Genomic DNA, 23984 nt, shown 5'->3' on the forward strand with positions numbered 1-23984 from the left:
GGGAGAATTACATTATATAAAAATAGAGCAGAAAAGGAGGGGGAAGCAAGATCTGTTTACTGTTGGACCAGAAAGCATTGAGAAGTCCCCTACTACCTTTTAGCCCCCTCTGTGTGTCTGTCATAATTAGGTTGTAAGCTCTTCTGAGCAGGGAACCATCTCTTGCATGTACAGTGTTGTGTGCGCCTGGTAGCCTATAGAAATAATAAACTGTTGCAGCAACTGGGCATGCAAATTCAACTTGTATAAAGTGTGTGTGGCGGGGTTAGATGGAATGTCTCCGACATACTCATTCTTTGCCCACTTTTCTGCCCCTTTGCGGTTGTGCATGAGAAAAGTTAGGCACTCGGTATACATAATAGAAGCACAAGTCAGTTACACACACAATTGTTATTAGGGAAGGCTAAAGCGGCTAGGCCTTTTCAGCTTGGAGACAAGACAGTTCAAGGGTGATATGATAAGAGATCTATAAAATAATGAGGAGTGGAAAGGGTAGATGTGAATCACTTGTTCACTCTTTCCAAAAATACTAGGCCTAGGGGACATGCCATGAAGCTACTAAATAGTAGACTTAAAGCAAACCGGAGAAAATATTTCTTCACACAACATATAATTAAGCTGTGAAATTCGTTGCCAGAGAATGTGGTGAAATCGGTTAGCTTAGCAGGGTTTAAAAAATACTTGGCTGATTTCCTAAAAGGTAAGTCCATAGGCCATTATTGAGATGGACTTGGGGAAATCCACTGCTTATTCTTAGGATAAGCAACATACCATCCGTTTTACTATTTGGGACCTCAGTTGGCTAATGTTGGAAACAGGAGGCCAGGCTTGATGGACCTGCGGTCTGTCCCAGTATGGCAATTGTTATGTTCTTATGAGTAAGAAGATGGGAGAAGCTGAACAGGGGGAGAAGTAAGAGAGCAATGGAGGTATGAGACATTGGAGGGGTAGAATGGGATGGAGGGAGTGACCTAGTGAGTAGAGCTGCTGCCTCAGCACCCCAAGGTTGTGAACTCAATCCCAAGCTGGGCAAGCTACTTTGTCCCCCATTGCCCCAGGTACCACAGTTAGAGTGGGAGCCTGCTGGGACAGAGAGAATACCTGATTACCATTCAATGCATGTAAACCACTGGGTGAATCTCTTCACCAAAAGGCAGTTAATGAATCCAAATAAATAAATAATTCTTGCTAACACCAATTAAGTGCCAATTTTGCCTCAATTAGTTACTTGTATATAACTGGCCCTGTTCTCTTAAGTGGCTGCATAATTGCCTGACCTCGAGTGCCATTTACAACATGTGGGAGTAAGTAACGTCAAAGATCTTGAGGGGTGTTTGAGGAAGCCACGGTTCAACTCCTGTTTCTGCCACTTTCTCGGCCTATTGCGCCAACTATTGGACTACTTGCAAGTCTGATTGTAATCCATTTTGTTTTTTTCAAGGAAAAAAAACCAGGTAATAAAAATAAGTGAAATATAAGAAGTGCAGAATGAAAAACATTTTATAGAGAATTTGTAAGGTTTCCCTACAAGAAGACTATGGAGAGCCTTCGGCCCTAAGCCTGCCTATGGGAGTGGAGCTGTGAGAAATCGTTTTCTCTGTCATCTTTCCTTACAATGCTAGGAGATATTTGGTCCGGGCTGGTTCTCGCAGACTCATTGCAGCGAGGGTGGCTAGAAAGCTCCTTATCATAGACCCGCCTCGTGTACACAGAGAGCTGTGGGAACGGGACAGCTGCAACACAGGTTGGGAATGAAGGGTAACAGCCTGGAGACCTTGGAGACCCACCTGTGCATCACCTGGCAGCTGAATGCTGACGATAGACCATGCCACACGCAGTCACTGGCAGTCACCGGGGAGCAGTGGCAGAGCCGAGCCAAAGAACTGTACTTTGAGATGCTGAGCAAAATCCAACAATGTATGAACTGAGGCAGAAGTGAGCTCTTTAGAGCTGAAGAACTGTGATTGCCACTGACGGAAGGATTGTCCCACGTACCCTGAGGGTATCACTATGGACTGACTGTCCCATGCACCCTGTGGATATCGTTGATGGAAATGCCACTGCAGACGGATTTTCTCTGAGCCAAGACACTATGGAACAGTCGGAAGCAGAGCAGGAGAAGCAGAGTGAGTAGAGAGATCGCTACACCACTCGCCATATGCCGTAACAGCTGTCACACACTTCTTTTTCCTCAAAGCAATGTGTTAGAATAATAAAGCCCTTATTCGCAATGGCTTGTGCTTATCTCTTTGCTGCTACTTGTCACCCTGATAATTCACCAGCCTTCCTAACTTTTAGGTCAGTTTTCAGCTTTCCTGATTCGTACAGGGATTGCCACACTGATCTGATTATTTTAAAATGCTCTAGGTTTTGTTGAATGTCTCTCTCTTGTCATGTACTTTCCTGTCTGATTTGTACCTCCTGTTTTATTTTAATATTTAAATTTGTTAACCACCTTGCTACTGTTTGCAAAAGGCAGTCTGTTAGGTGCCATTGACTCGTGTTCAAGTTCTAGTGCCTTGGTGAACATCTTCAAGTTTTCATGGCAGAATACAGAAGTAGATTACCGAGCCTCTCTCTTGCACAGTATAAATTCAATGTTGTTGCATCAAACGCGATCATCCACCTCCAACATTGCCCATCTTCATGCTGCTCGTTAGTCTGACATCTCCACTGAAACCTGTCCACCTTGGGAGGCCTTGCTGGTAGTGAAACTATCGACGGCCTAGCTTTCAGCTACTCAGATGCACGCAAGCCCAAGTACCGTGAGTGAGCAAAAGGCAGTATATAAAGATTAATAAACCATACAATACAGTCAGAGCTGGCGTATTATGTTCAGTTTTGGAGACCCTGTCTCGACATGGACACGCAGTGGCTTGGAAGAAGGTGACAATAATGGTGTGGAGTTTGCACCAATATGAGAAGAGACGACCTGAATATGTGAACCCTAGGAAAAGAGTGACCGGGCTTGGACATTAATATAGAAACAAATGTTTTTTCAGAGAAGGGGAAATCGTAAAACTAGAGGACATGAATTGAGGTTGTGGGGTGGTGACTTGGGGGAAACAGAGAATACTTTTTCATGGAGAGGGTGGTGTGGAATTCCTATATAGGAAGAGGAGGAGAACCAAAGCAAAACTGAAATCACCTTCACACCTTTAAAAAGGCATCGAGGGAGAGGCAGGTACAACTAAGCACCTTAGGGGGGATCACGCAGGTCTTTATGTGCAAGAAGAGGAACAGGCAACTTTCAAATAGCCCATGTACCTGGATAAATGTGTGTGTGCATTGCATACATCTAATATGTTATGTTTATTATACACCATATTACAAACCTCAGAGGTTTATATTCTAAATCATATTAACTATAGACCTCCGTATTATGTACATCTGCTATACATATTTATATTTAAAAGTATAAGGGTAAATTAAGTGTTTTTGTAGGATGATCATGATTGTAGAGTTTAATTATCTAAATCCTAAGTGGGGGGGGATGGAGCTAAGGACCTGAAAATTCATGAGGGTGGGAGGGAGCGCTCTGTAAGGCTTGAGATTTCTCTGGGGTGCCCAATGTTTTTGCACTGATTCTACTCTTGCCCCTCCAACTTTCTTCCTCTTCCCCATATTGCTCTGCATGATGAGTCTCTTAAAATTTTTTTTTTCCCCCTTATCTACCCCTAGTTGCTAGACCTTTCCCTCTCTATCCTCATTTTCTGCAGTATTGTATTAGGAGCCTAGCTACCATGTGATGAGTTTACTCGGATCTCTCTCTGCAGTTGTGCTGTTCCAGGCTTGGAGCCCTCACTGTCCCCAGGGCTCTCTCAGTCACTTCCAGAGCTCCGATGACTGTCTGACGATCGGCTCCTCCTACTGCTTCAGGTACAGTAAGTCCAGCCATCACCAACACCCCCGAGATTCAGTTCCACTTGGTTCAATTCGGTTCTATGCAGAGATCAACTGTGTAGAATGTGATTGTCCACATTATATGAGGTGCAGAGTAGAGAATGACAGGGTGACAGAATTCATCACCGTTCCCATCGAAAACCATGTGTCGTTCTTTAGTGTCTCTCTCAACCTCAGTCCTTCTACACCAGCATTCTTCAATGCAAGGCGTGAGGGTCAGTGGCTGGAAACCATCCTGTGGCTATCTCAACCTCAGTCCTTCTACACCAGCATTCTTCAATGCAAGGCTTGAGGGTTAGTGGCTGGAAACCATCCCGTGTCATTCTCTAGTGTCCATCTCAACCTCGGACCTCCTACACCAACATTCTTCAATGCAAGGCTTGAGGGTCGATGGCTGGAAACCATCCTGTGCTATTTTTCAGTGTCTATCTCAACCTTGGTCCTTCTATACCAGTGGTCTCAAATTCAAACCCTTTGCAGAGCCACATTTTGGATTTGTAGGTACTTGGAAGGTCTCAGAAAAAAATAGTTAAAGTCTTATTAATGAAATGATAATTTTGCATGAGGTAAAACTCTTTATAGTTTATAAATCTTTCCTTTTGGCTAAGTCTTAATAATAATATTGTCATTTATAGCTAAAGAGACAGATGATCAAGAAACTTTTATTTTACTTTTATGATTATGATAAACATACTGAGGGCCTCAAAATAGTACCCGGCGGGCCACAAGTTTGAGAGGTGATGAATTCTGTCACCATGTCGTTCTGTATTGCAGAAGAAGTTTTAAGAATCAGGAACCCCCCTCCTTCCTCAGTCACTGGAACATTTTCTCCCTCTGGTAAAGTCATAAGACTCTAAAGTGAAATGTAAGTAAACGTCTAAACGCCTATAGTGATGGTGGGCTTGTGCTAGGTTCCCAGTATCTGAAGGGCTGGATAGTATCCTCTGAGTGTAGGGAGAGGACCATCGGATCTCCAATTGGAAGCTAAAGCAGCCAAGGGAAGGCAGAGTGGGTCTGAAGAGGATCAGTTCTCACTGCAGCTCTTTGTGACTGGACACCCTCCGTTGCTCCAGGTACAAAATAAGTCCACTGCTTTCCTTTCTGTGACTCACTTGAGTGTGAAGGGGATGTCAGGTAAGGCTACTGGGGACCAATGCCACAAAGAGACTGGAAGAGCATCCGTTCTTCTCTTTTAACTCTGAGAGACGCTGCTCTCTAGCTGTCTGTCTATGACAGAGAGGAAAGGAGAAATAGATGCATTTTATTCTAGTTTCTTAGAGGGAAACTGACTTTCTAAGATCGCTGGTTTTTCCACCCTAATAACTTTATATGCACTTAGAAGCATCAATGTACCAAAGACAGGAGAAATCACCTCACACCCACCGAAGAAGCCACAAAAGACAGGGGGGGGGGGGGGGGCTAGAGTCCTTTAGTCATTCAAATAGAGACTCAACACGGAAGTGTTTGGGCCAAAAGCGGCCAGGAAGTGACGTCAAAGGAAGAGCTGGCACGTCAGCAGCTTGAGGGTTGCTGTTTGTGCCACAAATGTTGGAGGTACGGGGGAAGGGAAGTGGTGTGCCTCCCTCCCTTACTATGCCACTGGCTCTCTCTTGCCATTCAGAGGTGCCTCGGCAGGGAAAGCTGCCCTACCTAAAAGGTCCCACAAAAGCTACATCTGCTCCAAAGCACGAGCAAAGCTGTCACCAAAGTACATATTTTATATGAATCACTGCATAAGTTCCCGTCTGAAGCCCTCTCATCAGTAGAGTTTGCTTATTTTGGAGTGGTGGCGGGGGAGGGGGGAGGGTATGGAAGTCATTAGCAGTGGGGGTGGGCAAACAGACCAATGTCAGTGGGGGCCCAAAGAGGGACAATCTGCAGGCAAGCTTTGAGGGGCCCCCTCCCTAGCGTCTGCCCTGGGCCCCATTATTTCTAGCACCAGCTGTTATTTCAACAATAGCACCCACAACATTTGGGGGAGGGCTGCTTGCGCTCTGCGCCTACCCCAATGTCCCTGAGCACATTGCATAACGAGTTTCAATAAATAAGAAAATAAAATTGTAAGACCCTGTACTCAGGTGGCTACGGATCCTAGAGGCCATTTGCATTAGACCACCTTTAGTGCTGTAGCCAGTCTCCCATGCTCCGTGTCCTTTCGTTTCAGATCCAGCTCAGACCAAATGGGTCCGATGAGGGATGGTGTGTCTAGGTACCTGCAGTTTCCAGCAGAGCAGACAGTCCTCATTTTGCATGCAAAGGTAGCCCAGAAATCTTATGGTAATGAAAAAAGGTAAGAACCGTACTGTCGGAGTGCCTGGTGTTAAGAGCCAGGAGCGTGGATTTTATAATGGGGGTGGAAGTTATAGCATACATACATGAACATAAGACTAGCCATACTGGGACAGACTCGATGGTCCATTAAGTCCAGTCTCCTGTTTCCAACAGTGGCCAACCCAGGTCACAAGTACCAGATAGAACCCCAAAGAGTAGCAACATTCCATTCGGAATCCCCAAAGAGTAGCAACATTCCATTCGGAATCCCCAAAGAGTAGCAACATTCCATTCGGAATCCCCAAAGAGTAGCAACATTCCATTCGGAATCCCCAAAGAGTAGCAAGAATGCGCTTCCAGAGGACGTAATAGGGCAGAGTACGGTACAGGGGTTCAAGAAAGGATTGGACAAATTCCTGCTGGAAAAGGGGATAGAAGGGTATAGATAGAAGATTACTGTGTAGGTCCTGGACCTGTTGGGCCGCCGCGTGAGCGGACTGCTGGGCGCGATGGACCTCGGGTCTGACCCAGCGGAGGCAATGCTTATGTTCATATGTTCCGTGCTACTGATCCCAGGGCAAAGCAATGGCTTCCCCCACGTCTATCTCAACAGCAGCCACCCGGTGAAAATTGCCCGTGATCTATGGCTTTTCTTTATAAATTTTGTATTTCTTTTCCTTACTGAATATTTTTTTAACTGCCCAGATGGCATTAATTGATAGGTGCTATATCAAATGAAAAATATACTTGGAAACTTGTAAATTCATGCCAGACTGAAATCACCCGACCCTGCCTGGCTTACAGCTCTCTTACCGCTACTACGGTTTATCATTTCTCTAGTGCTGCACATTTGACGAGCTTAAAAGAGCTTACAGTCTAATTTGGACAGACAGGACATTTAGGGAGTGGGGAGTTTCTTGCAGAGAGAATGATAGGATGGACATGGGTAGTTTTACGGTGAATGGGAGTTAGGCATTGAAAGCAGCCTGAAAAATGGGCTTTCTTGTTACTTTTAATTCTGAGAAGCACATTTTTTCCTTCCAGGTTCTTCTGCCCCCCTCCTTGCATTTATCTCAGTGGTTCAGGATGGAAACTGAAGCAGGAGCAGCTTAAAGGTGAGAGATCATAAATGCCAGCTGAACATTAACATTGTCTTTTTTTTTGGGGGGGGGATTACTTGTTTCATTAGTCTGAGTCTTTTTGGACCCTTGTAGGGATTTCTTAAAATGCCATGATTTTAGATTTTTGTGAAAATATGTATGTACTGTGGTTGTGTGAATTTCAATGGGAAGTGAGTTCCACACTTTTGCTATTTGGTAGTTGAATGATTTGCTGTGAGATGTCCTGTATTTTATATCTTTCAGAGTTAGGAATGATGGGGCCAGGTTGTTAGAGCTTTGTTGGTCCGCAGATCTATCTAATAGTTCAGTAATCTGGGGAAGCTATTAGAGACCAAAAACTTAATTGGCTGCTCCTAGAAGCAAGAGTGTTGTTCAAATTTGCCTGCCTATGTTTCAAATCTATTCTTGGTATGGCCCCCCTATACCTGGTCTCCCATTTTAAATTGGATTGTTCCACCAGGCCTATACGCAGAATACATATATTTAGTCGTCCTACAAAAAAAACCTGCCGATACAAAAGATTCCTTGACAGAACTCTTGCTTTCCAAGCAGGCCAACAGAACGGCTGGCTAGGTAACTTCATCAAGCACTCCTCTTCCTACCTCAACTTCAGAAAACTAATTAAAACCAACCTGTTTAACCAATTTGTAACCAAGAACACTTAAAGCCTTATCCTTGTATACTACTTACATGTACTCGAAGTCCCTACATTGTAACTTTTACTCTGTCTCTCTTCCTCCCTACAAATATTCATGTACTCAAAGACTTCATTGTTATTTTTTTCGCGGACTGTCCAGCTCTTCTTATTGTAAACTGCCTCAAACTACTATGGCTTTGGCAGTATATAAAAATAAAAATATTATCAACGTAGAGTGTTTTAAAAGCTACACAGCATAGTTTGAATTCTATTGTTTCTTTAGGTAGCCAATGTAGTTCTATAAGTAGTGGTATGACGTCAAATCTTGATTTGTAATATATGAGTTTTGCTGCAGTGTTTTGTATCAGTTGAAGTTTTGTCATTAATTTCACAGAAATACCTGAGAGTAGAGCATTGCAGTAGTCTAGTAGTGATGATATGATTGACTGCACTAGTGTCCTTCAATGCTGTTGGAAGAAGTAGGGTCTTATCCTTAGTTTTTGTAGTATAAGAAAGGATTTTCAGATGGGCTTTGGGGCACTTACCACAGTGGCAGCCGCTAGCACAGCTTTGTAAAAGGGGGGAGAGTTAATGAGTTATCTAAAGTGACTCCCAGTACTTTGGAGGTTTTCTAATTGTTGAAGCTGGTTCCACTTATCAGAGTAATAGTAGATAGGATTTAGGTGTATGTGTTGCCTAAACCATAATAGATTGGGGGGGGGGGTTTCAGTGTTTAATTTGCGATGATATCTCTTCGTCCATTCTTGCATTTTAGTTAGCATTCTGGACAATATTGTAATCATGCTTGCTTGGTTCAGACTCGCAGGGATTAGTAGAAAGACATCATCTGCGTGAGAAGATTCATTCTCCTGGTCTGAAGCTTATCAAGCACAATGTGGTCATGAAGATGTTATAGAATAGTGGTGAGATGCGAGATCCTTGTGGTACTCCACATGTTGGAGACCAGTAGTCAGAGAAGGCTCCATGTTTTAACTCTCTGTAGCATCTTTGTCAGGAAGCCTTGGAACCATTGTAATACCATTCCTGAGATTCCTATTTCAGCTAGTCTGTTTAGCAGTAGAGAGTGGTTGATCATGTCAAATGCTGCTGAGACATCCAACAATAGTTGTAACATTTGGTTACCTGTGCTGAATACTGATTTAACCTCTTGATGTCAGATCAATCAAGTATATTTCTGTACTGTGTTAATTTCTGAACCCATGTTGGGAGGGTAATAGTAAATTCCATTTTGAAATATAATCTTTTAGTTGGGTGGCGACTATAAACTCTATCAACTTTGTCATGGATGATATGCTTGCTACCAGTCTGTAGCTTGTAGCTTGGGATAGGTCTAGGTCTGCTTTTTTAGGGGTAGGTGTAAGTAGAATTTCCCCAAATTTCTCTGAGAACCATCCTTGCCCTAGTGTAGAATTAATCATCTCAACTAACCAATTCAGTATTTCTTCCGGCATATCTCGGTATAGGTGGGATGGACATAGATCCAGTTGGCATTCCGTTTCAGATAGCCTATTCACCAGAGATCTTAATTCTGTTCTTGTTCCAGTATTAAATGCTGTCCATGTTCGATCCATTGCTCGGTATGATGGACCACTGGTCTGACCCAGCAGCGGCAATTCTTATGTTCTTATTGCTTTCAGAAATAGTATCCTCTAGTTGATTGTCTGCCTTGTTATTAAATAATTTAAATATATTCTCTTATTTTATTCTCAAAGTAAAGAGTTGGGTTGGGGGGGGGGAATTTGCAGCATTTTTTGCTGTGCACTAGAAATTTTGAACTAATTCCTTAAGTCTGGTTTGTCTACCCAATCATATCTAAGTAATATTTTTGTTTGTATGTTATAATATGCATGTTGTTTTCTCCATCTGTCTCTAAGCACGTGATCTCCCGATTTTCTCCAGGCTCTTTTTAGCTTTCAGCATTCTCTTTTCAGGCTTCTGGCTTCTCGCTTCTGGGTACTTTCCTCTCCACTAGTGGAGCTATTAATTCTAATGTGATTTTCTGTGGATTCCATCCATTTTTGATCATTTTTGTCTGGATTTGGGTTTGTCATTTCCCAGAACATTTGGGCATCGATTTTTCCCTCTAGATTTAATGGCTTTTCTTTTTGGTCATGGATTGGTATGTGATGGTTTGCGATTTAAGTTGAATCTACATATCTAGTGGTCTGACCATATTAGTGGTGACCATTCAATAAAGGACAGCAGTTTTGGATCATTTGCTATAACCGTGAGTAGGGCCAGTTCTTTCCAATCTTTCCGTACATTTCTAAAAACTTTTCTATTTGCCAAACATTTTGAAAACTAATTTCTTTTGTTTTTACTTTCTTTAGTTTTTATTTAATTGTTATAAACTGAGTCGAGCTTCCTTAGGTTGATGACCCAGTATATAAAGTTAAGCTTTAGTTTAGTTTAGAAATGAGAGAATGTCGAGGCATTGGTTAAGTTCCTTAACATTCTCATTTATGGTCACGTTAAAGTTTTTTTTAAAGAAGGCTCCCTACGAATGCGTAACAGGACATTGTTCCTGGTAAAATGTGCTAAGAAGTAAAAGGCAAATCTAAGATTTGGCAGCACCAATTGACAGTCATTAAACTGTCCAACAGTTGGTATATAAAGTAACTACGTTATATTTGAAAAAATCAGCTCAATAGTAGACTATGAAGGTGGGATTAGGGAGGTGAATAGTTGAGTTAGTTGTGCTTAATATACTGCTCTTCCAAAATATCAGAGGGGTGTACAATTTAAAAGCAGCATAAAAAGGAAGAAAAGAACGACATAAGAATAAAAGGAAGTAGCCTGAACCAAGATTAATGCTGAGGCCGATCAGGTAGACTTTCAAGGTCCTGGCTTTCACTACATCTCTGAGTTTATCCCATGCGTTATTGAATTACAGCTGGAAAGAGAGCAACTCGGAGAATAATTGCTGGAATTATGGCGGATCCATGAAAACTCCTGCCAGCAAGTATCCTTGTAACCAAAACTATGGCAGAATTCAAGTGTGCTTAGTACAGATAGATAGAGCAAGGGGAGGGGGTGCTGGGGGGCAATAACCAGAGATCCAGTATAGTCTTTGGTGACATTGTAGGTAGGGGAACGTAAATGGTGCTTATGACTCGATGGGATCAGCAGTTGCTGCTTGTTTCCTTTTTGCAGCACGAGGAATGGAAGACCCGGGCTCCAAGGTGTGTGGCTATATGGGTCTGGATGGCATGGCTACCAGCCACACTGAAACGCAGAAACTGAGCTTTGAAGAGCAGGCAGACTGTAAGGTAAATCCCCATCATAGAGCTCTAGGTGGTACCATCACAATGTCGGTCAGTGCCCAAAGGCTTGTCTGTGTGTCAAAGAATGTGGAAGTTGCGAGTTCGATCCCAGCCAGCTCCTTGTGACTCTGGGCAAGTCACTTAATCCTCCTTTGCCTGCCAGGACATCTAGGGGAAAATACTAAAGTACCTGATTACTATTCAGTGTATTGTAAAACGCTTTGGGTGAATCTCTTCATGAAAAGGCGATTGATAAATCCAAATAAATAAAATATAGGCATGCCCACTTATGACAGGTGTTTCCAATCGCTTTTTCATAAATTCCAACATGTGCAATTGCTAATATTTTATAAGGTGTGCATGTTACTTGGCGACATGCCTGTGGCTTACTCATGCTCTGCCCACGTGCATACCCCCTTGCGGCTACGAGCTATAGCACTTAGGTGCTATCTTATAGACCAGGGGTGGGCAACGAGGGCTGGAATCCAGTAGGATTGTCAGGATTTCCCCAATGAATATGCATGAGATCCATTTGCATGCAGTGGGAGGCAGTGCATGCAAATAGATCTCGTGCATATTCATTGGGAAAATCTTGAAAACCCAACTGGATTCTGGCCCTCATTGCCCACCCTTGTTATAGACTTATGACTGGGGCGCTACCAATGGGTTCAAGACATGCCTAACTGCTCATGTGTTGTTATAAAATTGCCTTTTACACGTTCCATCTCATCTTGGCTTTTTGAGTTGTCTATGTATAAGTAGGGTCATCATGTTGTCGTTTCCCACCTCCTCATACACTCTATGCTGTCTATTAAGATGTTTTAAGGGCCTCAGCATGAATACGAGAGAGCTGCAAGGACCACCAAAAGATTTCAAGCTTACACATACTACTAATTTTGTAAACTACCTTGACCTGCTTGTTCAGAGTGGATATTAAACATGAAAACTGAATACTAATTTTGATTGTACAGCACTTAGGGATATAATTTAAAAACTGTCTTTATTTTGGTAAAGTCAACAGTAGCAAATTCCATAAATGAGACACCTGAGTAACACACATAAGAGATTGTTTGTTTGAGGTTACTCTTTCAAGTGGCCAAGATTGAAATTATCGCATTTGAAGGATTTGAAGGGCATTTAAACCAACTGTTTGAGGGCTGCAATGAAAGATTTTGGGGCCACAAGCGGCCCTGGGGTCGTATCTTGGAGACCACTGTCTTAATGTGTACTGTTTTGAAATACTGTCAACCACCCTTTCTTCACCGAAAGGGTGGTTGACCGCTGGAATAATCTTCCACAACAGGTAATTGAGGACAGCAGCGTGCCAGATTTTAAGAAAAGATGGGATTGGCATGTGTGATCTCTTCATGGAGGTAGTTAGGGGGTGGGCCATTGGTGTGGGCAGACTAGATGGGCCGTGGCCCTTTTCTGCCGTCATTTTCTATGTTTCTAATGTAGAAAAAATAACCGAGAAATTAAAGCAGATAAAAACCATATGGCCTGTCCAGTCTGCTCTTCCATGCCATCTACTATCATCATATACAGTACAGGTCTCCCTCCATATTTGCGGGGGTTAGGAGCAAAACCAGCCCACGAATAACTTTAGGGCTGACACTGACCCACCCCCGCCTCCCTCCTACCTCCCAGACCTCTCCACTGTACATACTTTTTAAAGCCCGGTGGTCTAGCAGTAAAGCGGGGGCAGGAGCGATCTTCCTACGTTCCTGCCCCATGCAGAGCTGGGAACAAAAATGGCTGCCATGAGTTCCCGCGAGACTATTGGAACTCACAGCAGTCATTTTTGTTCCCAGTTCTACACAGGGCAGCGTAGGAAGATCAATCCTGCCCCGCTTCACTGCTAGACCACCAGGTTTTAAAAAAACAGTGAGTAAGTAGAGAGGTCTGGGAGGCGGAGGGGTGGGTCTCCCAGATGAAAACTACAAATAACCAAAGTCATGAGTTCCGAACCCGCAAATATGGAGGGGGATGTGTATATCATTATTTGAATATGTTTATTGCTGTAATTGTCTATTTGCCTATGTTTGACTTATTTTGCCTTGGGTGAATTACTTCAAAAAGACCGTAACTAAATCCTTGTAAAGAAAGAAAAGCAGGTTGTCTTTGGTGATTAACAGACTACAAAAATAATCATCATTCTTAATTTTCTGTTGCAGAAATTCAGTTGTGCAAAAGCCTTATACATTTCTGATGCTGATAAGAGGAAACATTTTCAACTGATTTTGAAACTTTACTTCAGCAACGGACAAGAAATTGGCACTTTTTATAGCAAAATGATTAAAGTGATTTCCAAACCTTCTCAAAAAAAGCAGTCACTGAAGAATGCTGACTGTGAGTTACAGAGACACAATGATTGCGTACATGAGTTCTCGCTATGTTATGGACAAAGCAAAATGTTTTTCTCAAGTCTATAAATTAAAAAAATGCTTTTCATTTCCTGTGGTAACTCGTATAATTGGTATCGTCCTTTAGATCTGCAGATAAAATCTTCTGGAGCTTAGCAGCCTGATATAAAGATAATGAATTAACAACTTGCTTAGATTTGATCTTGATTGCTGAGGGAAAAGGGACAGTTATCAAACCTTTGTCAGGCTTAGATCTCTGTGACAGAGAAATTTATAGCTAAGGAATCAAGCTGGAACCATAAAATCGATTTCGAGACCGCATAACCTTACAGTTCTATGGGGTTTACAAAAGATTAAAATGGAAATACAACAAGTGGAATTGCTACAGCCTATCCAACGATCCCATTGTTTGCAGGATATCTACTGTAAAGCCTGGCCAGTAACATCCTCATATTCCAAGTTCGTGGAGTTCCTATTGATGCCCTCCCCAGCCCATCCTACACCAAATCACCATATATGGCACACAAACCATACAATTCTGTCCAATACTGGCCTTAGTGCTTTAATTTATACCATTTGTTTTCTAATTAGAGATCCCACACTTTTTTTGAATTCCACCATCTCCCTCGGGAGAGCATTCCAGGCATTCACCACCCTCTCCATGAAAAATAATTTCCTAATATTACTCCTAAGTCTTCCTCCCTGCAACTTCAAGTTATGCCCTCTAGGTTTACCATTTTCCCTTCTCTGGAAAAGATTTGGTTCTGTTTCAATACCTTTCAAGTATTTAAATGTCCCAATTGTATTTAAATAATCCAATTGTGTGATAACAAGGAAGGGATTGGACCAATAAGTTAAAATGACCAAATTTTTACAAAATCTTATCCATCATACCTGTCTTAAGTTAAAAAATCACTTAGTTTGACAATGAATATATGACTCAAAAGAGTCAACCCTACTAACTTAATGTTGTTTGTAAGAGCTACATTACCTGATAACAAATGTTCTAATGATCCCATCGCCAACATTTTTGTTCTATTCAAATTCAATTTCAACCAACATTCATAAGCTCTAAATTAAATTAAATCAATATCTGTCTGAACAATTAAGGTGACATTATTGTTTTTGTATGTTATATGAATTATAACATAATAGTGTTTGCATACATGTAAATATTAACTCCCAAAGGAAATAAAACTTTCCCCAAAGAGCTCATCGGCCAAAGGCCCTGATAAAAAAATACACTTTGGAATCCCATGTGCAAGAGGTAAAGGATAGCGATAAGAGTCTACCTGGTTAGAATGGACAGATAGATGTAGAAAGGTTAGCAGAATTTAGAGAAGTAACAGATTGGGTAACACAGTAATAATGGGTGATTTCAGTTACCCTGACATTGACTGGATATCAATATCACACAGGACTCCAGATTCTAATTTTCCTTGTCGCTTCCTCCCTAAATGGAAAACCAGCTCTGAGTGGTTCCACTCAAAAGAGCGGTGAAATGGCCTTGTACATACCTTGTACAACCCTAACTACCACCTTACTGGGTAGATTGGATAAGCCGCTTCTGCTTTTTTTTTAATGCTGTAATCTGTGTTGGTTGCATCCCTCGGTGCCACCCAGAATTTCATCTAAGTCTTGTTCTTTGCAGTGTGCATTTCCTCTGGATCCAAAGTTTCTCTGTTTAATCGCCTGCGCTCTCAGACAGTAAGCACACGCTACCTGTCGGTGGAGGGAGGGACATTCATAGCCAGTGCCAGGCAGTGGGCATCATTCCTGCTACACCATGGTGAGACAATTCCCTACTTCCTGTTTGCTGGCAGACAGATGCAGCAGGCTCAGCCATAGGGCCTGTATAACTAGTCAATTCATTAGTAGTATAGATTTCATATAATACTCTACAGCAGGGGTGTCCAACCTTTTGGCTTCTCTGGGACTCATTGGCCAAAAAAATGTTTCTGGAGCTGCACAAACGCGCAAATGCTGCAGCAAGACAGAGGAGGGAGCTGGCAAGGTGGTAAACACCCGGGGGCAGCGGAGGAAAACACTTCATCACCCATGACCGGGGCCGCACAAAATACTTCACTGGGCCGCATGTGACCCTCGGGCCACAGGTTGGACACCCCTGCTCTACAGTATACTTGGCATACAACTACAGTGAGTCCTTATTTCATAGACTATGAGACTTTAAAACGTGCAAAAACCTACCTAAGTCCTGCTAGCTGGGATGTCCAAGTGCCAATAATCAAAACCAACTTTCTGGATGTTCAGCAGCACTTCTAAGCTGCTGAGTTTAGAGCTCAAAGGGGAATATTGGGAAGTGTATTTGGGGTGGGCAACGTGTGGGCTTAGACCTGGACATCCTGCAGGGATAACCAAAGCTTTCCCAGGACTGTCCTAGGCAGAACTTAGACGTAGGGAGTTAGACCTGTTTTAGTTGCATCTAAGTTCCATAAAGGTGCCCAAACTGACAAGAAGACCACTGGAGGGTTTAAGGCCTGACCCCCCCCCCTTACACACACACACGCACTTACTCCTCCAGTGGTCACCACCCAAAAGAGGGGAAAAAATGTAGGCTTCCCATCAGCTGAATCAGAAAGGAGAAAAAAAAAATATTTTTCTCTCCCTCACACCTGATCCACACACACACCTCCCCCAGAGCTCCCCCCAACATCTCCAGACCCCTGCAATTTCCAGACCCCTCCCCCCCCCCGACATTCCCCAACATCTCTGGGCCTTCGACATTCCCCATCATCTCTGCCCACCCCCGTACCTTCCACTGACAAATCGGCCCACTCCCTCCTGTCTATAGGGCTGCGTGCTCAGAATGATGGGCCTACCTCCTCCCAATGCATCTTGGAATGCAGTGTGAGTGGCCTAAGGCCTTCATTGGCTCAAAATCGTAGTGGTGCTTTAATATTGTGTTTTCAATCTCTAGGGTCAGACAGGTTCCCTAGAGTCCTGCAGAGCTTGCCTATCCTTCACTATTGAACATGTGAGCAAAACAGCACCCCCCACTGGCAGGACTGTAGTTGAAGGGCTCCCACTCGGCTTAGAGGGAAGAGTGTTATCAAGATATTCAGAAGCACTATAAAGATAGTATAGAGAATATCTGGATATCGGGCAGCATTATCTAGATAAGTCTTTTTGACGATTGACCCAGTATGTGTTTAGCAAGGTCAGAAGAATGCCTGGTTTTGATGCCATGTTTCGTGGCTCAGATAGAGAGAAATCTTTAAACAAGCCCTAGTCTGTGTCTTCTCCATTAGTAGAGGAGGAATGCTATTGTCTTGCTGATCTAGGTGGAGGTAATATTACTCTGAGCGACGAGGCCTCTGTCAGTCATTGCATCCACTTCTGTTTGGATCCTGATCATTTCGCCATCACTGCTGGGTGTTCTGGACTTCCACTTTCCTAGTGTAACCCTGGAAAGTCACATGCAATGTCCATGTTTCAGCGGTGTAACCTTGCAAACTACAATATTTGTATCAGAAATCTGCTGCTCGTTATTAGTGACAAAATTAGGGAATCAATGCTGATTTATATGAAAGAATTCAATATGCTAATGAAGCTTTATTTAATACGGTAGGGTGTGAAAGGAGGAGGGATGGCCTTATTCCAAACTGTCGAACTTCTGCTGTTCTTGGTTGGAAAGGGAGGGATGTGTTATTCCATTAAATCTACTTTTAGGATTTGCCGGGTACTTAATGACCCAGAGCAGCCACTGTTAGAGAAGGTTGCTGGGCTTAGTGACCTTCCGTATGTTCTTATGGCTGGGCAGTGGGAGATGAGTGATGGGTTCTCTCCCTCTTCACAGTGGATGAGTGTGGTTCTAGTGGCGACTTTCCTCGACGGGAGGGCTACATTCGCTATGGCTCCGTGGTGCAGCTGGTGTGCACGGTTACTGGCATAGCACTGCCTCCTATGGTAAGCGGCATGGAAGGGGGTGGGATGGGGAAAATGCCTGTAGTATGGCACTGAGTATAACTTCATGGAGAGACTCATTTTATAAAGAGCTTATTTCATCTCAGATGTGCAGAGTTAAATTCCTGCTAAAAGTTTGTATCAGAAGCATTTATATGGAATGCTCTATTTACCATATAAACTATTGTGGAAGACCATAACTGCATTACTTGCTTGGGGCAGGGCTAGAGCATGACTTGGGAGGAGTAGGGCAGCGTTGTAGGCAGGGCCACCCTAGAGATGCCCCAGTGCAGCAGCCATTTTGAGAGCAGAGCTTGAATGGGGAGGAATAACTGGGAATTGCTCCTACCCCCAACTACACTTTTAGACCACCTAAGAGTTTGGGAGGCTCTCAGAGATGGACAACTCCTGTTTAGGAGGAGACAAAGCACAAATTTTTGGCTTCCACCAAAAACACATGGTCATTTTCAGCCAAAACCAAAAACATGGCTGAAAATTAGAATAACCTTTCAGCTGAAACTGGGCAGGAAAAGGACTTTGGACTGGTTTCAGTGCTAAAACTGTAATTCAGTCAGCCTCTGTTGGCCAGACTGTGTATATTTTGCTGGGATCAGTAATAAATGGAGAGTCAGCTCGGTGACATGTCAGAGTATCTTTCTGCAGGAGTTTTTAGAAAATAACTCTTCTGTACTTTGTCCTCTCAGGTCATCCGTAAGGTGAACAAGCAGTTTGCATTGCTAGGATTGGATGAACCTGTGTCCCAGCTGCATAAATGTGCTTTTCAGCTGCAGGACAGTCCCAGGATGTACCTCTGCCTGTCTAACGAGAAGGTCATTCAGTTCCAGGTAATAGTAAACCTTGGAACTCTTCACTGATGAAAAAAACAAAACAGAAACATGACAGCAGATAAAGGCCAAATGGACCATCCAGTCTGCCCATCTGCAACATCCACTATCTCCTCCTCTCCCTCTCTGTCCCTTGTTTTCTTGAATTCAGTCTATTTCTCTACCACCTCTACTGGAAGCCTATTCAACGTGTCTACCACACTTTCTGTAAAAAAACGTATTTCCTTAGATTACTCCTGAGCCTATCACCTCATTCTATGTCCTCTCACTCTGCAGTTTTCTTTCAAATGACAGAGACTTGATTCATGCGTATGTACAGCGCTGCGTGCCTTTCAGCGCTATAGAAATAATATTTATAACACATAGGTCTTTAAACATCTCTATCATATCTCCTCTCTCCTGCTTTTCCTCCAAAGTATATCTTTTTTGAAAATGTGGATTTTGGTATCATCTGCAAAGAGACAAATCTTACCCGACAGCCCTTTAGCAATATCGTTTATAAAAATGTTAAAAAGAACAGACCCTTGAGGCACACCACTGGTAACCTCCCTTTCCTCAGAGCGATCTCCACTGATCATTACCCTCTGTCGCCTTCCACTCAACCAGTTCCTGACCCAGCCTGTCACTTTGGGACCCATCCCGAGGGCACTCAGTTTATTTATTATACGTCTGTGTGGAACTCTGTCGAAGACTTTGCTAAAATCTAAATACACCACATCTAACGCACGCCCGCTATCCAATTCTCTGGTCACCCAGTCAAAGAAATTGATCAGATTTGTCTGACGAGACTAACTAGAGAAAACAAAAAAAAACTCTTGTGGAGTGACGATGTTCCTAAATGGACTTTATTTGAAAGTGTCAAAGTTGAAAAGGTACACTGAAATCATCTACATAAAATAAATTCATCCACATAAAAGTAAATCATCCACATAAGAGTCTTAAAGGACCTAGTCCGCTAGGGATACAGGACCCAACACGGTCCGTGTTTTGACAAAAAGTCTTCTTCAGGGGTCCCTGGGGTCCTATAAAGGTGGGTACGTGGGAAACAATTGTGTGGTGAACCGGAAGTGAGACACTGCTTGCATTTGCACACAATTGTTTCCCACGTACTCACCTTTATAGGACCCCCAGGGACCCCTGAAGAAGACTTTTTGTCGGACCGTGTTGGGTCCTGTATCCCTAGCGGAATAGGTCTTTTAAGACTCTTATGTGGATGATTTACTTTTATGTGGATGATTTTAGTGGACCTTTGGAACTTTGACACTTTCAAATAAAGTCCATTTAGGAACATCGTCACTCCACAGAGTTTTTTTTTGTTTTCTCTGGATTTTCTTCTTTGTGGATATTTTGGGGTCAATTCCTTTTGTTTTTTTGCTTGAGCCCAGCATTGCACCTCATTCCATGACAGTTACACTCATGTCTTAACAAAATCTTTCTGTCATTTTTCACTATGGTTTTCTTTTCCTCTCGCATGTCTCATCTGTTAATCTGTCTCGCAAACTAACCAGCTACATTTACCTGGGTAATCACAAGCATGCAAACAGCAGGGTCTAAATTCTGATTTAGCTAGATATTCATCACTAGCTGATACATGCAGCTGGATATCTGTGTAAGGATAACTCAGTAGATTGACCTGTTATCACACCTAATTATTTGAGATTTGAATATCCATCATCCATTCTTGCATTAACTGTACAGTGCTGCTGGAAATTGTTCTTTCAGGCATCGCCCTGTCCCAAAGATGCAAACCGCGAGCTCTTGAATGACGGGTCATGCTGGACAATAATTGGGACCGAGTCAGCAGAGTACACATTCAGCGACAGTCTGGCAAAGTCTAGGGACCCCGTCACACCTGTCCCTCTTATTACCAGCCTGGAGGTGAGACGCACACAATTACAGTAGGTGTGAGCTATAATTGTGTCATTTTTTCCCTGTGAATCGTTTCTGTCAATTATCCGCATAGAAATAGAGTAACGCATATAAACCAGCTGGTCATTATTCAGCTGGCAGTGGATTTGGATATCTGGGCAGCTTTCCAGCCAGGCATCCACATAAGACACTTAAGGTATGCAGGATATCAACCAAGATCCCAGCCCCAATTCCAAACCCCCCTCCAAGGGCTCCCACTAGGGGTTGCAGCAGCTATTTTGAAGCCAGGGCTGCGATGGGCAGGAGTAAGCATGGATCGTTTCTGCCTTTTATACCCAGGGACTTGAAGGTAAGCCTGTGGTGCCAACAGGGGGAGTAAGTTCTGTTGTGTGCATGCAGACTCCAAAAAAAATAAAAAAGAGAGAGAGAGAGAGATTGGTTCCCATGGGTCGCCAATATATAAGAAATTTGGAAATCCTATAAGAAATTCCCCATTGAATTTACAGATTCACTTGTTCAGCTACTACTACAACTATTAATTATTTCTGAATATAAACTCCTTTGCTGTCGTCTGTGCATGTCTCTGACATCCAAACTGAGCTGCTGTGTTTTGCTTTCCTCGTGGTAGCTGAATGGTGGCGGTGATGTAGCAATGCTGGAGGTAAACGGAGAATGCTTTAACCCCCATCTGAAGGTCTGGTTTGGAGATGTGGAAGCAGAAACGATGTACAGGTAAAGAATGGAAGGGTGAGATTGCAGACTGCACAGCCCAAAGAAAGATTACAAAAGCACCAAAAGCTCCACGAGATTATACCTAAGCTCTTCTACATTAAGAGTTGGGTTGGGGAGGGTGCTTGAGCTGGGGGAGGTTCTGAGCTGACCCCCCAGCTTACCAGACCACAAGGACTGTCTTTTGGGGTCTTGTTGGAGGGGGTGTCCAGGTGGCCCAGATATACAACCTGGTTGCTGAGGCAGGAGGGAGTAGGAATCCCTCCTTTCTCTCTGGGTGCGTCGCTATCGTGGAAGTGGCTGTCGTCGTCAGGGGTGCACGGATGATATTGGAGACCTGCAGTTGTCATCAGAGAGGGTGCAGTGGCTCATCACTGGGAGGGGGTGGCTCGGCTCATGGGTTTTATTTTTAATGGAGCAGATATTGTGCATGTAACAGGCATAATATCTGTGCCTTAAAAAAAATGAAAAAAAGCCAAACCAGGCAGAGCTGTCAGTTACCTGTTGGTTTTTTGGAGTCAGTCAAAGTGATCGCTATTTTTTTGTGCATGGGGAAGCGATGTTAGAGCATTGATCAGTTGGTTAATTTGCATGGCATTTTAATATTAATGACCTTATTTGCATGGCCAGATCGGAGAATGAGCAATCGTATGGAAAACCACACGGTGAGCTGTTTTGTGCCTCGGGTTAGCAAATACGATCAGGCGCTAGACCAGTCAAACCAGTTTAGCGACGATCGTTAGATGATCGGAGGCTTTAGTACATCTAGTCCTTGGCGAGTGCTGAGGTTGGATGCCCCTGGTTTACATAGTAACTACTGCTACACAACAATAATTTTGTGGAATAGTGAATGACAAATTTGTGGCTAACATGAGGGTCCCTAGGTGCTAATGAGCACTTAACACAGTTTAAAATGACATAATGTACTCGGGCGTCCCAAGGTAAAGATTTACTTATGTATACTGTGCAAGAAATAAATAAAAAAATAAAAATGGAAAAAAGGGGAAAGGGGGTACAGAAAATCCCATAGAACGAAGTGCTTCAAACACCAGAGTCCCTCTTCTATACATGAGCTGGGGCTGGTCGCTATCCAGTAATTACTGAGAAAGATAAAATGTGAAAAGTAGAGGAAAAGGAACTCAAGGGGGTGAAAATTCTCTGCCATCAGCCATCAGAATTTCAACCAACCCAGTGACCTACAAAACATGCAAAGCCAAAGGATTTTTGGTAGCCAGTGGGGATTGTACTGCACCTGATTATAATATGCTTTGAACTAAATCTAGCAGAGCAGAGGGTCAGGCACAGAGAGAGAGAGAGGAAAAATGATGGTGCCAGAGCTTAGAACCAGAACGCACTGACCACTTCTTTCTTCTTCTCAGGAATCCCAAGTCCATGGTGTGTGTGGTGCCCGACGTCTCAGCCTTTGGCAGCGAATGGAGGTGGCTGCGGTACCCGGTAACTGTGCCGCTTTCTCTCATCAGAACAGACGGCCTGATCTATGCCAGTAGCTTCTCCTTTACATACACTCCAGAGCAGAGCTGCCTTGCCAGCCAGCACCTGCCCTCCGGCCTCAGCCAGGACTCGGACTCTCTGCTGGACAGCATCCATCAAGAATTCACTAGGACAAATTTTCATCTCTTTATGCAGAACTAATTGCCCTGGGCCATGGGTCACGGTGTAGCTCTGACAAGTGCCTTCCGTTCTAGCTTTGCTGCATTTCACCTATGAACTTAAGAGTACTTCCGTTCTTAGATGAACCCTTCCCCCTCCCTCCACCGTGTTCAGTGCACATTTCATTTAAAAACCGACTGCTACAGGTTTTTTTACTAGATAGCGGCAAAAGGAAGGCATATTGCGAAATTGGATTGAAGTATCTAATATGCTTGATCTACATAATAAGATAAGTTTAATTTTTTGAGCTTTATAACTGATGTATATCAATGAATGAGCTGAAATCACTAGAGCAACAGATTAGATTTACTTAGCAGCATAAGAAAATTTCTTTTGAACAAAAGTTCGTTGGTGTTAGGCATACGAATATAAATGGCCCTCTTTTTTTAAATAAAAAATTGATAAAAAATGAACAAAAAGAAATAAATTAAAGAAAAGATTAATAATCTAAAGGGGTTTATGCCTATGACCGTATTGAGAGCTGGGTGAATCTATCACCTTCTGTGACCTGTCTGGGTTAATGGCTCATAGATTCTGAGACTTTTCCCCTGAAGACTATAAAATATAGATAGGGGAGATGAAATAATAAAACAAAGCTTACAGATAACTGCTAACTAAATAAATCAATACAGTGGAGTATATTTTTGTGATTACTACAGGTTTTTTACAGCCAGACTTTCAGGCCCCCATTTATTCTGGCTGCCAGCACTTGTCAGGACAGCCCCTCCTGGACTGTGTTGGCGGTACACAGATAGTGCGAGGGAGGGAGGACAAAAGAGATTTTCAGTGGTATTATCTTGATAATCCACCCAGCTGAATTTCGGGCCTTGGAATTATATGTGCAGAGAGACAATAGGGCCAAAGCAAAGCTGGATCAGCCTGTTGGCCCTCTAAAGACCTGTCAAGGTCTCCAACAGCATCTCAGCAAAATCCCCACCTAAAAAAACTCTTCAGACTATTTCAGTCTGTGGTCCTTTCTTTTGGAAAGAGTGGGCACTCTCAGGAAAGACTCTGCACTGTACACAAGGGGGCTGATATCGAGACCGTGGGCGAGAGGCATTGGAACACCACCTTTTTGTAGTTTTACAACCAAAATAATCAGTGATTTATATATAGGTACTTCAAACATTTTCCCTAACTGTCCTGGTGGGCTCACAATCTATCTAATGGACCTGGGGCCTGGAGGATTAAGTGACCTGCCCAGGGTCACAGGGAGCAGTGTGGGATCTGAACCCACAATCTCGGGGTGCTGAGGCTGGAGCTCTAACTACTCCGCCACTCTGAGGAACCCTGGAAAGAAGCAGTTTAGAAGCTGAGGAAAGACCAGAATGTTGAACTGTGTAAGATCACCCTGTTAAGTAAGAACG

At 43.2% G+C, this 23984-nt stretch overlaps 1 protein-coding gene across 1 annotated transcript; it reads left to right on the plus strand.

Annotated features, from left to right (window-relative positions):
• The first annotated feature begins 1923 nt into the window (after window positions 1-1923).
• On the plus strand, window positions 1924-23712 carry RBPJL (recombination signal binding protein for immunoglobulin kappa J region like). The gene is made up of 12 exons (XM_033914299.1): window positions 1924-2126; window positions 3777-3879; window positions 6068-6193; window positions 7219-7289; window positions 11107-11222; window positions 13391-13565; window positions 15231-15368; window positions 17397-17506; window positions 18208-18348; window positions 20071-20226; window positions 20846-20949; window positions 22326-23712. Exons 1-12 carry the CDS (start codon window positions 2027-2029, stop codon window positions 22597-22599), a joined length of 1614 nt encoding a protein of 537 aa, XP_033770190.1. The 5' UTR covers window positions 1924-2026; the 3' UTR covers window positions 22600-23712.
• Window positions 23713-23984: the final 272 nt, after the last annotated feature.

This window comes from Geotrypetes seraphini, chromosome 11, assembly GCF_902459505.1.
Source record: "Geotrypetes seraphini chromosome 11, aGeoSer1.1, whole genome shotgun sequence".
NCBI lineage: Eukaryota > Metazoa > Chordata > Amphibia > Gymnophiona > Dermophiidae > Geotrypetes > Geotrypetes seraphini.

Coding starts and splice junctions, on each gene's coding strand:
- RBPJL (XM_033914299.1), top strand. CDS start 2,027: ATGCACCCTGTGGATATCGTTGATGGAAATGCCACTGCAGACGGATTT. Junction 13,566..15,230: donor GTCACTGAAGAATGCTGACT/GTGAGTTACAGA, acceptor TGTTCTTTGCAG/TGTGCATTTCCTCTGGATCC. Junction 20,950..22,325: donor GAAGCAGAAACGATGTACAG/GTAAAGAATGGA, acceptor TCTTCTTCTCAG/GAATCCCAAGTCCATGGTGT.